The sequence below is a fragment of the Otolemur garnettii genome, unplaced genomic scaffold (assembly GCF_000181295.1).
Source record: "Otolemur garnettii isolate 467f Iridium unplaced genomic scaffold, OtoGar3 scaffold00181, whole genome shotgun sequence".
NCBI lineage: Eukaryota > Metazoa > Chordata > Mammalia > Primates > Galagidae > Otolemur > Otolemur garnettii.
The window spans coordinates 2646678-2660741 of record NW_003852576.1 but is presented as its reverse complement, the minus strand read 5'-3'; the positions used below and the strand labels follow the sequence as shown (position 1 = coordinate 2660741).

General features: G+C 44.8%; 1 protein-coding gene across 5 annotated transcripts in view; it reads right to left on the bottom strand.

Moving 5' to 3' along the window:
- The window catches only part of LIMCH1 (LIM and calponin homology domains 1), a 359691-nt gene that overhangs the window by 45310 nt on the left and 300317 nt on the right, over positions 1–14064 (bottom strand). For all 5 annotated transcript variants that reach the window (XM_023519618.1, XM_023519619.1, XM_023519620.1 and 2 more), the window contains 4 exons: positions 13919–14045; positions 11796–11953; positions 11184–11592; positions 7449–7667 (listed from right to left, as the gene is read on the bottom strand). In XM_023519618.1, the coding sequence (XP_023375386.1) occupies positions 7449–7667; positions 11184–11592; positions 11796–11953; positions 13919–14045 (913 nt within the window). The remainder of the gene's footprint in view (positions 1–7448; positions 7668–11183; positions 11593–11795; positions 11954–13918; positions 14046–14064) is intronic.

Sequence of the window (14064 nt, the reverse complement as noted above, 5' to 3'; positions counted from 1 at the left end):
GCCACAATACCTGGCTACTTTTTGGTTGCAGCCGTCATTGTTGTTTGGTGGCCCAGGCTGGATTCGAACCTGCCACCTTAGCCGCTTGAGCCACAGGCGCCGAGCCTAGATGGCTCAAAATTCTAATACTGAACTCTAGCTAACACAATTTCCTCCCTTAAAGTGATGCTTTAAAAGTTGCATCCTGGCATGTGATACAGTAAGATGATAGTGGCACCAGCAGTAACTGCAACCAATAAACACTGGTTTATTTACCAAATGTCAGCACTGTTAGGGGACTTGACAGAGATCATCTCAGTTAAACTTCGGGGCAAGCTCAGGAGGCACATGCCAATTTTGTTTCCCTTATATGGGTGAGGAAACTGAGGCCCAGGAGGTTACCGGGGTCAAACTGCTAGTAGGTAGGAGGGGGAGCCCTTGCCTGCGCTGGTGACCCCAATGCTGCATTATCTATCTGGGTGTGGGGTCACACCCTTTCCAAGTCATCCCCATACTTTAGAGGCTTTAGTCCAACAGCAGTGATCTAAAGCCCAGGAGTCTCGAGTCTATTGTTGAAATGATTCAATCCGCCCCTTCCATTCCCTTTTCCTCCTCTACCTCCCATTCATTTTATCCTGCTAAAGGTCAGACTCCTTGGGATCTCTCCGGCCAGGAGCCAGCTGGCTCTGCTTCCCAGGGCCACTTCCGACTAGACTGTCCTCAGCCAACAGGTTCTGAGCCGGGAGGGGCCAGATACATAATCCTTGCTAGGTAAACAAATCTCATGTGTGCTATTTATGGAATTTACGCTCTCAAGCTTAGTTTTAATGTATACTAGTCACCAAAATCGGGCTATCACTATCAAAATATTTAGGATAAATGAACAGGGAAAAAAGCACGCAATTTATAGAACAGGAACCCATTTAAAAATAGACATGCTGAGGAAAAGAGACAGATACACTTTTCTGAAAACCTTGGCAGTATTCAGATCTGAGTGGCAGGGTGATGGGGGTAATGTTTTCTTTATAGTTCTCTGATTCCGCAATGTATACAAGACAAGCTGAATCAAGGGAAAACCCCTGAGCCTGTTAAACTTCCTATGCTGGGATACCTGATCCTGAGGCTTGTTACTTTTGTACCCACATCATTACTTCAAAGGAAATGAGTTCAAAGTTGGCAGTTTTACCGGCCCTGACAGACTCAGAGGTTTGCATCAAACACGCCCGCCTTGCTGGAAAATGTGCTTTCTTACCCAGATTTTCCTTTGGGTTTCAGCTCAACTGGGGAGAGTCTTTCCCTTCTCCAACTGGTAACACTTTCTTAAGAAGGAAAACAAGTAAATAAAAACAGATCCCTGGACAGGAGTGAATGAGGGCTCAGAAAGGTTGCAGGGAACTCAGCCAGGAGTTGGCTTCCTCTTGACCAAGAATGAGCTCCAACCTGGCCTGGGCCTGAGGCCACCGGTGGGAGGTGGCAGTCTCCTGGCTTGAGAGAGATGTGGCCTAGCCACAAAACCTACCTGGCATCTGGCTGCCTGTTTTAACCAGAATCTTATTGTTGGACTGGCCCAGGGAGCACTAATGGAAGATGAATTAGAAATATAATATCATTATACATCAACACACAGCTGACGTCTGTGGGCATACCACCCTGAACGTGCCTGATCTCGGAAGCTAAGCAGGGTCGGCCCTGGTTAGTACTTGGATGGGAGACACACAAAGCAGGAGGGCAAGAACCCTGAGACCGAGAGCTTGGATGGTGCTCCTGTTTCTGGAGCTAGGGACCTTGGATGGATTATTTAGCCTCTAGGAGTTGGAACAAGTGGTGACCAAGGTCCTTTCCTAGGCAACTACGCTGTCACTCTGAGTGATTTCCTGGCTCTCGTGTTGAATAACTTATCTGGACAAGAGCCTGGAAAATCAGTGTACACATGCCCTGGCACCACGACACAGGTGCCACATACGCTGTGCACGCCCCTCGTTCACTTTTCCACCTCCAAGTACGCGTCGCCACCAGAGGGAGAGGATCTAATTGGAGGGTTTTTTCCTCTAAACTTTTCAAACCAAAAACATGAGGCTCTGATCCAGGTAACAGGATAATTAGGCAAAGTTTAATTTTTTGCATCTCAGATGTATGCTTTCCTGAAATCTGTAAACACATCTGTATTTATACATCTTTAATGATTTTTGAGGAGCTAACATCTAGCAATCTTATAATTACTTCTAGATGGAGAAAACTAGTTTCTACGGAAATGTTTGTTGACATTTGACATCTAAAAGGAATTTGCAGTCAGCCTCAGCTGTAAGGAAAACAGCACCTACTCAAATGCCTTCAACCCTGCTCGCACTGCAAAATAAAACATCTCAAGAAAGATCTGATTGTCTGTTTTCCTGGATCAGAAAACTAAGTGAATTACTGAACTGTTAAGAGGAAGGCTGAAATTCACAGGGCTGTCTAACCTATGTCCTGTGGGCCACGTGCAGATTTGGGGAGGACTTTCTTTGCTTATCTGTGGTGTTCGATGTCACAAAAAGTACACAAGGACCTTTTTCTGCTCATCACTTTCTTTAGTGTTTGTGTATTTAATGTGTGGCCCAAGATGCCTCTTCTTCCAACATGCAGCAGAGAAAAAAGCTGGAGACCCCTGGGCCTTAGAGATTTTTCAAAATAGGAAAAATAGATCTACCTTGTTACTTGGGTTGTGAAAGTCAGATGAAATAATTTCAATACTCAATAGCAGAGTGTGGCCACTGGTCAGTGAGGGAGAACTGCTCCACATCTGCTGGGAAGGGGCTGGCCAGCAGTGAGAGCATGGGCTACGCCATTTGGGATGAGCGGGTGAGAGAGGGCTGGTCAACCGTCAGAGAGTCTAAGGGGAAGGGGAAGCCAGAGCTGGGAAAGAATGAACAGGAGGGCTGGCACAGTGGCTTAGGCCTGTAACCCGAGTACTTTGGGAGGTGAGGTGGGTGGATTGCTTGAGCTCAGGAGTCTGAGACCAGCCCGAGCAAGAGCAAGACCCCATTTCTACTGAAAGAAAAAGAAGGAAAGAAAGAAAGAAAGAAAGAAAGAGAGAGAGGGAGGGAGGGAAGGAGGGAGGGAGGAAAAGAGAGAAAGAAAGAAAAGGAAAACTAGCCAGGTGTTGTGCAAAGTGCCTGTAGCTACTTAGGAGGCTGAGGCAAGAGGATTTCTTGAGCCTAAGAGTTTGAGGTTGCCATGAGCTACGACACCACCTGTATTTATACATCTTTAATGATTTTTGAGGAGCGAACATCTAGCAATCTTATAATTACTTCTAGATGGAGAAAACTAGTTTCTACGGAAATGTTTGTTGACATTTGACAACAAATCCTGCACTCTACCCAGTTGACTGGGATGACTGAATAAGTCTCAGAGAGACTCTGAGGATGACTGAATAAGTCTCAGAGAGAGCGAGAGCCCTATCTTCTGGAAAAAGCTGTTCATAGCTGTGTTTTTTAGAGAATTACAAATGGAAGTACTAAAACACTGAGCTAGAAGACAACAAGGAATTCACCTCACTGGCAGGAAATTCTAATCTGTTCAAGATGGCAATTTTGACAACCTTACTTTAATCCAAGACACCTTACACCTATCACGTGATGGCTTCTGAGAAATGTACTGTACGAGGTCTGATGGTTAAGTTTGCAAACTGGTCCTAGAAAAAGTGCTGGGCACCCTAGGGAGGATGGACTGGGCCCTGGTGTCATTGCAGAGCGTCCCCAGGAGGGTGCCTCAGAGGTCACTACAGCGACATTCAGCTTGGAGGTATGTGGCACCTTTTCTCGGATGAGTTTGCGAAACGTGTCTGACTTTGTAGGATAAATTAGTCCTCAGATCAGAAGGTCTTCCAAACTCTTTTTCAATTCTGCCTTCTAAGAGTCTGTGTTTGTGTCAGGATGTGATTTTCTTCTCAAAGCCAATACTTTAAAATGAAAAAAAAAAAAAAGTAGTAGGTTTCCACTGGGCTTTCAACACAGAGGGTAAAATGAATCAAACCCCCAACTATCTCAAGAATCAGTGAGGGGGAGGGGGAGAGATTTGATTTCTCTCCCTGGAGCATGTGGCACCTGGTCGCCCCTCATCACCTCTCATCCTTCTCGGGGTCCCTCTCCTGGGGTCCTCACTACTGCCTCTGCCTTTGAGCCCGTTATCCTCAGTATGTGGACCAGCCCGCTTCCCTCCATTCCAACGCCAATCCCACATTTAAGGTCAAGTTTCAAAATCCACATCCCACAAAAAGCCTTCCCAGACTAAACCCGACCTGCAGTGATCTTACTTAGTCTTTGCCATCTTAACATCTCCCTGGCCTCCCTCCTCTGTAATCCTCGACTTACAAGGCAGTAACATCCCAATAAACTAATTATAAGCTGTAAATATTGTTATGTCAAAAATGCATTTAATATACCTAACCTACCAAAACCTCATAGCTTAGCCCAGCCTTAAATGTGGTCAGAGCACTTACGCTAACCCGTAGTTGGGCGTCTGGTGACACGGTACACCGAGTGCATCAGTCGTCGGTGGGCTCACTGGGAACTGTGGTTCGCTGCCCGGCATCAGAGAGAGAATCTCACTGTGCATGGCTAGCCCGGGAAAAGGTCAAAATTCAAAATCGGAAGTAGGGTTTCCCCTAATGCATCCTGCTTTCACACCATCGTGAAGTTGAAAATCTAAGTTGGAGAGTGTCCGCATTTAACTGTATATTGTTTCACATACTTTTCTAGTGGCTTTCTGAAAAATGTTTTCCTAGCAAGTTTTTAAGTTTCTTTTTCTATTTCAAATTGGGTCTTTCATTTTTACTTGTCAGTTAACACAAGACACCCCTCTGCAAGGATAAATTAGTCCTCAGATGACACATGATGGCACAGTGACCATGCCAGCCACGTAGTCTGACACTTTCCTCCCCGTCCCCACAGTCTCCCGGCCACCCTTCTCTGCTGCACTGCCTCACGTTCTGAATTAATACCCCTGCCTACGGCCTCTGCTGTGGCCTTTGAGTAGCTCCAGCTCGCCCTGAAGGAATTGTGACATTTTAGTGGTGGGTGAGGCTACTTCTCTGTCGAGACTGTATCTGTTTGGGAATGCAGTTTTTAGAAGAAAGACACTATTTAAAAAGAAGAACACTATTCCTTTGACAGCCCCAGAGAATTGGGCAAATGAATTAGAGATAGAAATTCAAGTCCAAGCTGGTATCAGTCCCTGGGAGGTTCTGAAATGCTTCCCATTTTAAGCTGGCCACCACATTTTGCCATGACCAACTAATTCTGTTTTTTAAATAGGAGGATACTGGCTGCCACACAGTGGAGAAATGCTTTCCTTGGAATAATGGAGAAGGAAGCAAAATGAGGAATGGGTTTACTGGAGAAGTGATCCTCTTATAATTTGAGTCTTGGGATGACACACTGTGAATGGACAAAGTTGGTGTTGTAAGGTGCAGGTGGTTATGGAGAGTCCTACAGGGATGAGCCAATGTTCTGCCTGGTACAGCTGTTTATGTTCTGATAGATACAGGCAGATGGTTGCCTACCCAGAAAATAACACACGAGCCCCTGCCGTAGTCAATTTCAGATCCTTTAGTCCTGTAGACAGGGAACATGAACACCCCTACTGATTCAGAACCACCAGCATTTATCAAACTAGATGTCATTCTGAACAGGCAATTTCAACAAAGAAGAAATATTCAAAAGGAAGAGGCTTCCAGACTTTTCCATGAGTTTGGACCTGTACCCTGAAGCTGCCTAGGGTCAGGCGGGTTTCCAGGAAGAAAGCCTACGAACTTGTCTTTGGTCTAGTGTTCTTGTACTGTGTTCATTTCCAACAAAACATGACTTCTTTCAGACCGTGTACTTTTGCTTTTCTTAAAACAAGATACTTTTGGGGATACGTACCAGTGTGAAATCTTTTTTTATGAAGGGAACTTAGGCAGCGCCTTTTATGAAATAGGGCAAAAGAGAAATAAGAACAGAGTTTTTCTATCTGTCCAAGAAAGGCAATTTCACCCCATGTCTAATTAATTTGGGAGGCTTCTGATTTAAACTGAAGAGCATAAGTAATGTTTACTCCACAAGTTAAGTCTCACAGTGCTAGCAGAAGTCAAAACTCTATCCTATGATAATCTGTAAGGACTCTTCCGAGGTGATAACATGTACACAAATGAAAAGTAAAATTAACGTCCAATTTGAGAGACTCAGTTTCAGCCTCTGGAGACCAGGAAAAAATAGCGGAGAAAAGATTTTTGATCTAATTCCCATTTAAATCTCTTCCATAGAGCATTTGAGCACTGTGAGGAAGAATTATAATCTTTCAACTCCTCTGAAAAAACATGATTTTATTCTCCCAAAGACAAATCCCAGAAGGAAAATAGTAATATCTAGTCTTCTGGGAGGGTTTTACCTTAACGCAGTTACCTAATGCTCAGGCCTGGAGCATCTCCTTCTGGACCAAATATTTTTAAGTGCTGGGGGATAATTTTTTTTGACAGTTTTCTCCATCATTTAAGTATAACACAAATCCAAATGCTCTAAATTAAAACAGTAGAATCTCAGCCTCTGGTGAGGACAAGGAGGGTTGAACAGAGTTCAGCTTGCACCCTGAAAGCTGGGCTCTGTAAAAGGGAAGCCAGTAAAAATAAGTTTTGTTTTTATCGAATTTTAATTTTTTAATTAATAAGAAAAAGGCTGTTTTATGTATGTTGTCAAAGACGAAAAGGCAGATTCTGATACGCCAGTTATTTTCAAATAGTATTAAGTCTAATAAGGTCCTCAACAAACAGGGAAAAAGACATTTTAAAGATTTATTCTTCTATAAGTCTGGTCACAAATAATGTGAAGATGAGAAAGAGGAATTTCTTGTTCATGAATTAGACACGTATTACCTTCTATTACCCCCCCACCCCCGTTAGAGGCTGAGTTATGTCTCCCAATATTTGCATCCCGAAGTCTTAACATGACAGTCAGAATGTGACCCGATTTGGAAATTGGGTTGTTGTGGATGTAATTAGTTCAGACGAGGTCATACTGGAGTGGGGGGACCCCTTCTTCAGTATGACTAGTGTACTCACTGAACATAAAAAGTGCAAACTTGCACTTAGAAACAACACCATATGAAAATTGAGGCAGGGACTAAGATAACGCATCTGCATACCAAGCAAAGTCAAGGTTGGCAGCAACCCCGAGAGACTAGGAGAGAGGCCTGGAACAAATTCTCCCTCATTCCCAACAATGGATCAACTACGCCAACGCCTTAATTTTAGACTTTTAGCCACCCGTACAGTGAGACAATTAATTTCTGCTGTTTAAGCCACCCCGTCTGTGGTACTCTGTTACAGCAGCTTTAGCAAACTAATACATCGGCATGGGAAGACGGGATCACTGTCAACACCTACGTATTTTAAAAAACAGATTTTTTCACCACAAAATTTTCCCAAGGAAGAGAATGAAAAGTTTGGTTCTTACTGTCAGTTCTTGGGGAACAGAATTTGGCTTCTTGATGTTGATCTCAATGCTATTGTTGTCTTGTTTCAGCTCCACAGGGGACCCATGCACCCTGGCCACACCCTCAAACATCTGGGACTTGGTTAGGGAGGGGGCAGGTGCCACCGCGGGGCACTCTCTCTCCTTCTCCTCCTCCTCTCCATGAACTGTCTCTCCATTTATGCTGACTTTCCCATCTACCTATAAAAAACAGAATCAACAAAAAACATGCTATACCTCAACTGAAGACTATGACAAAATAACACATTCAGAATTACCTTAAAAGATGATCACTTAAAAATCACAGTCCAACAAAAAATCAGTCTCCAGATGTTTTGCTTGGTTCTAGGAATTAGTCCCATCAACACCATCCTTCAGAGCTTCTTTGAAAGGTATCTGGCCATCTCGGGCCACTTTACTTTAGATTACATTTCATGTACACCTTATTTATGCTGTGCTTTTATTTTAAAGCAGGGGTCCTCAAACTTTTTAAACAGGGGGAAGTTCACTGTCCCTCACACCATTGGAGGGCCGGACTGTGGGCCCCGGGACGAGTCAGCTGCTAAGCAGGACAGGCAGCGGTGGCAAAACACCCCGAAGGCCAGATAAATGTCCTAGGCGGGCCACATGTGGCCCGCGGGATGTACTTTGAGGAGGCCTGTTTTAAAGTATAGTAAACTAATGAATTGCAAATATAAACACATTTCATTTAGGTTTCAGTATTTTTTCCTTTAAGTTTTGACTGCTATGATATAAATCAAGTAGAACTTACCTAAAATGGACTGTTTCAGAGGTTCTCCCATGGTGACAGAGAGGACAATGGGTACATTCTGAAGCTATCATGGAGGGCAAGGGACCTGATCCTACACTATGTTACAAGACAATAAATTCCTAGTTTGGGTTAGTTTTCCCACCTCTCTTTTTTCAAGAGAAAAAGACGATGCACATTAAAATATTCCTGTTTTGCGCACACGTCTGGGAAGGCAGAGCACGAAGGGAGGAGCAGAGAGGGTGGGGAGCCGGGCTTATCAAAAGGCATCTAGGATCTCTGTGTTGAAGTCTGAGGCAAAATGCAGAGAGGTTATGAGAGCAAGCTGTGCAGTCAGACGACCCCCGAGTGAATCCTGGCTTAGCAGCCACAGAATCTTCACCACGCTCCTTATCCTCTGGGCTCAAATAGAAAATTTCAAATAACGCCTCGCTCATGCGCTGTTACAGAGATGCTGTGGATTAACACAGGCACAGGGTTTAACTAGTAGCCATTATTATTACCAGGCCTTCTAAAATCTTCCACCAGAAATAATAGAAGGCCAGATATTAGTTATAGTTTATTTTTCTTAAGCCACCAACTTTCCTACTTTATTTGTTACCCATAAAAATAAAATTTAAATCACAACTCAGCACACACACATGAATATAACTGGAAGAGAAGTTTCCTAAAACAATATTTACCTTTATTGTGTGTGACGCACTATGCTGTTATTTTTATTGTATTCTATTCCACTTCATTTTTTTTTCCTACAAAAATGCTGATTCCAACCCACTAAACTGATTTTATAACCTAGTAATGGCTGGCAACTTTCAGTTTAAAAACACTGTTTTATATTATCCAACTTGATCTTCCTTCATTCTTAATTCTGTTGTACTAGGGAAATGAATAAGCCTTTATTCCCTGCCGCACTTGGGCCTTCAACATGGAAACACACACACACACACACACACACACACACACAGAGGCACCCCTCAGCTTCTGTTCTAGGAGCAGGTGGTTAACAACTGTCCTTTTTGCATATTACTCTTGACCTTTGACCACAGGTGCCTGTCCACCCCCTCAGTGATGGAGCTGTAGGCTATCAATAGGGTTGGTTGCCATTCAGGCCTGTGTTGAGTCCAGCAGACATCCACCAGCAAGTGGTTAAAACTCGACTCCAGCACTAAGAGGATCTCTAGTCAAGTTCCTCAGTATGTGCTTCCGGGATACTCTTTCTGAGGTCTCTACACCATCTTGCCAGCGACAGGGGTTTTCTCAGAGCTGAAGTTTTGCCATAAAATCATCTATCCTAGCTCTTCAGTTTAAATGATCACTTTGAGCTCGGTGCCCATAACTCAGTGGTTAGGGTGCCAGCCACATACCCTGAGGCTGGCGGGTTTGAACCCAGCCCAGGCCTGCTACACAACAATGACAACTACAACAACAACAAAAAAATAGCTCGGCGTTGTGGTGGGTGCCTGTAGTCCCACCTACTTGGGAGGCTGAGGCAAAAGAATGGCTTATGCCCAAGAATTGGAGGTTGCTGTAAGCTGTGACATCATGGCACTCTACTCAGGGCGACTAGTGAGACTTTGTCTCAAAATTAAAAAATTAAATAAAAAATAAATGCACTATTTACATAATGGAATGGAAGGACACCTGATTATATGATCAGATGCCTCGAGCACTCAGTTAAATAAATGTGTTTCCTATCCCTGTTCTGGGCCACCTCAACATAAAATCTTTCTTGGACCTATCACAGACCTTTCATCATCAGAAGCCCTAGGTGAAGGAAGGCTTCTAATATCCTTAGGTGGATTTCTGAGCATCTCTGTGTGTATCATTGTGTGCATGAGCCTGCATGATAAGTAGCTCATCTCCTCAGAAAAGTTCATTTGTTAATTCACTAAGCACATGCTGAGCGCCTACTGTGTCCTGAGGACCTGCCCCAGGCTCTCTGGATGAAGCTGTAAATAACCAGGACGTGGCCTCTGCCCTTAAAGGGACAAACATCTCACTTCAATCCAGATAAGACAGCCAGGCACTTTTCTTTTGTTCTATCAAAGCCTAGGCCACAGATTTTCACAATACATTCTGAGATATTTAAGCAAAAGTCTGAAGGTGTAGTTAGGTTCCCTCTGAAATTCGTAAGGAAGATCTGTGGCCCGCAGTCATTATCTTCCAATCACAGTGATGAATTCCACCTCTGGCTTCCATCACCAGCTCCTGCGGTGCGCAGGGACAAGAAGAACTGACTTTCTTTGCAGCTAAAAAAACTTAAGATAAAGAATGAGTACTTCCTCATGACAGGGGGAAAATGCTGAAAAACGCGAGCAAGTAAAAAGATGTTTGGCTGGTGTACGCTTGTTGGTTCTGGAACATTCTCTTACACATTCATTGGTAAAACAACCCAGCTTCTTCCTATTTAAAACGAAAAACCTGTCTCATCTGAGGACCAAATACATCCCACGTTCTTTTGCGTTACTCATATTTTTTTCCAGTGGTAGTATCTTTTTGGACACAATCTTAATTTTTTCCCCAAAAGAGAAAAAATAGCTGCATATACTTCTGTTTGAACCAAAAGCAACTAAAATTTTGTTTTGAGGAGTTTGCCGTATCTCCAGATAGCTGGAAATACAAGGTTCTTACTGCATTAGAGTTTGTTACCACTACTATAGAGGGGACCACACCATTGTATCAAATTAGAAAATAGACCTTGCTCCTGGGGGTGACTTGGCCATCAATCTGATTGGAGTCCATCAGTATTAATAATAGCAATCGAAGAGAACATCTATCCCTTGAGTATTTACCAACTAAATCACTGGAGATACATAAACTTCACAATTATAAATGTTAACACATTTTGCTTTTGTGTGGTAAAAATAACCGCATTTTCCTTAATCAGGATGCTTCCAACGGCTGCCTGGAGTTCAGTTTTAGTTCTACTCTTAAGGAACTTAGCCTACCTTAAAGGTCTTCAGAACCTCTTGAGAGTTTCTGGGCTGGGAATAAGGCTTGGGTGTCAGCATAGGCACTGCTTTGGGCGTGACAGTTTTGCTTGGAGACCCACTGCCTGCTGACGTGCTGGTATCCAGAACACTGGCAGGAGCGATGGTGGTTTCAACACTGGCAGTGAACTTGGGTGGAGGCAGTGACTGTTGCCGCAGGTATTTCATGGGGTTAGGATCGTTCAGGAAGGAGGATAAGTTTGGCTCTGTTGAATGGCTTCTTTCCAGAATTTTTGGCATCTCCAAGCGTTCAAGAACAGCCTCACTGATGGTGAACCTCTCAATATACTGTTGAAGGATCCCCTCTGCCTCCTCCTGGGACCGAGCGTTCTTATACGCCTCATGCAACTCTCTCTCTCTCCGCTCTCTAAAGGATGGGGCATAAGAGGGGGAACCATAATAAAGTCAGCAGTCGTGAAAATTGCAGAGACCTTGGTAGAAACTATGGGAAAGAGACAGTACAGGGAGCATAAATATTGGTCTTAGAGCCTTCGCGATAACCAACGCTTTTTAGAAATAGCACATCCAGATAATATCTTACACTCAAAAACAATAACAGAAAGAACTCACTTTTCTTGAACAATCTCTCTGTAGGTTTTGATGCTTTTCCTTCGTTCACGTGTCCCGTCCTCTCCCGCCAGTAACTTCTCCATTTTTTTCCTTTCTTCCTCTTTCTTGATTAAGTCCTGAGAAACACTTCTTCTGCGACTCTTCCAACGAGCCAGGTCCTGGGGAGGGGAAGGAAGAGAGACACAACATTCTTCTTCAAGGGTGCACGTGATTCCACTTCTTCTCTTCAGATGTTAGTGAGCGCGGACTGGGCCTGGGTCTATACTGGGGCATCCTACACAACCCAGCATCAGTCTGGTTGGAGCAGAACTGCTTCAAAGGCAGGAAATGTTCATCTATCATTTATACCCGTAGTCCCCAACCTTCTTGGCACCAGGGACTGGTTTCATGGAAGACCATTTTTCCACAAACTGGGGGTCGAGGGAATGGTTTCGGGATGATTCAAGCACATTACATTTATTATGCACTTTATTTCTACTATTGTAACATTACATTAATAACACAATCATGCAACTCACCATAACGCAGAATTGGTGGGAGCCCTGAGTTTATTTTCCTGCGACTGGACGGTTCCAGCACTAGTATCACCCCCACAGCTCCATCTCAGACCATTAGGTGTTAGATTCTCCTAAGGGGGGTATAACCTAGATCCCTCGGATGCCAGCTTACAGTAGGGTTTGTGCTCCTATGAAAATCTATGGCCTCCCTGACAGAAAGGGGGCTCAGGGTGATGTCAGCAGGGAGGGCTGTGAATGCTGTGAGGCGTCTCTCAGTTGCTCTGCTCCCTCCTGCTGTGTGGCCGGTTCCTACCAGGCCACACCAGGGACCTGGGGGGTGGGGCCCACAGATCTACACTACATTTATTTAAATGTGGCACGTGAAATAGGCAATCAGGTTTCATGTCAGCCGCCAAAGTTTAGAGAATTGCCCTAGAAGATGCTTGTGAGAACCTTCATTTCTTCCCATTTATGACCTCTGCGTTGTAAATAGATTTGGGTTTTTTTGTAAATAGATTTTTTGACAATAAAATAATAGGGATTAATTTACAGAGTTTCTTCCTGGGAGGAAGTAAAAGCAGAAAAAAATTGGCTTCTGAGTCTTATAGATCCGATGCTTCCATATGCATTAATTCATCTGATCTTAAAACACCTTTACCTCAAATTCTACAGGTAGTTGTAGCCTGATGATGAAGACTGAGGATTCTGGGGCCAGATGGATGGGACTGCAGCTGTGTGAAATAATATGAACGCTCCCTTTTCTGCTCTTTGGACTCTCAGGCATGTTTCTTTTAGTGTCTCTGTGCCTCCATTTCCTCATCTCTACAATGGGATGATAACAGCACCTCTTCTCACAAGCTTGCAGGGTTAAATGTGGTAACAGGCACAGGGTAAGTGCGGGAATATACTGTAGGCATAAATGTCACTGTGTTTTGTCAACTTCAGAGAAGTCAACTTTCTTAGGTAGCAGGAGAGTCCAGATTGCAATAGCTACCTGAGAGTCCTCGTGGAAATGAAGGAGAGAGTCCCCTCTCCCGCTTCCTGTCCCTCTCTTCGAGCTCTGTTTCAGCTTTCTGCTCCCTGCTCACATCCCAAAGCCCTCGGCAGCCTCCTTAGCCCTCCTTCCCTGGTTGGAATCTGGCTCCCACCACCCCACTCACTAGCTGTGTAATGCCAGGGAAGTGACTTAGCTGTGCTAGGACTCATTTGTGGAATCAAGGACGGTAAGAGTTGCTAGCTCTTTGGGGATTAAATGAAAGGTCGCGTGCAACGCACTTAGAACAGTGCCTGGCACCGGTAGCTTTCCGTGCCTGCCCTCACCACTGTCCCATCACCATCATCAGTTCAAATACACACTCCCAGAAGACAGCGCCCCCGCTCCACTTCCCACCCAGACGCCCGCCTCCGCTGGGTGGCAAACTCCTGGCAGCGCACTTGCAGATGACACGTGTCCATGTCACCACTCTGCACCCTGCACACCGCTGCTAACCTGCTTTCATCCTCACCTACCCGCGTCCCTGTTGGAAACCCCCTCGGGGCCCCTTCCCCTGCCTGGGCTTTCAAGTCCAAGTCTACGCAGCCCAGCCCGGTTTCCCGCTGCCCGCGCGCGGCCTTGCCGGAACTCACGTCTTGCCATTTGTCGTCCTCTTCCCTCAGCTGGCTATTGATCAGCTGCAGCTGCTCCTGCCGGGCCCTGCTGTGCGGCTGCACCGCGGCCTCCTCCTCACACCGCATGTCGAACATACTGGTGCTCCTGCGTGCGGGGAGAGCAG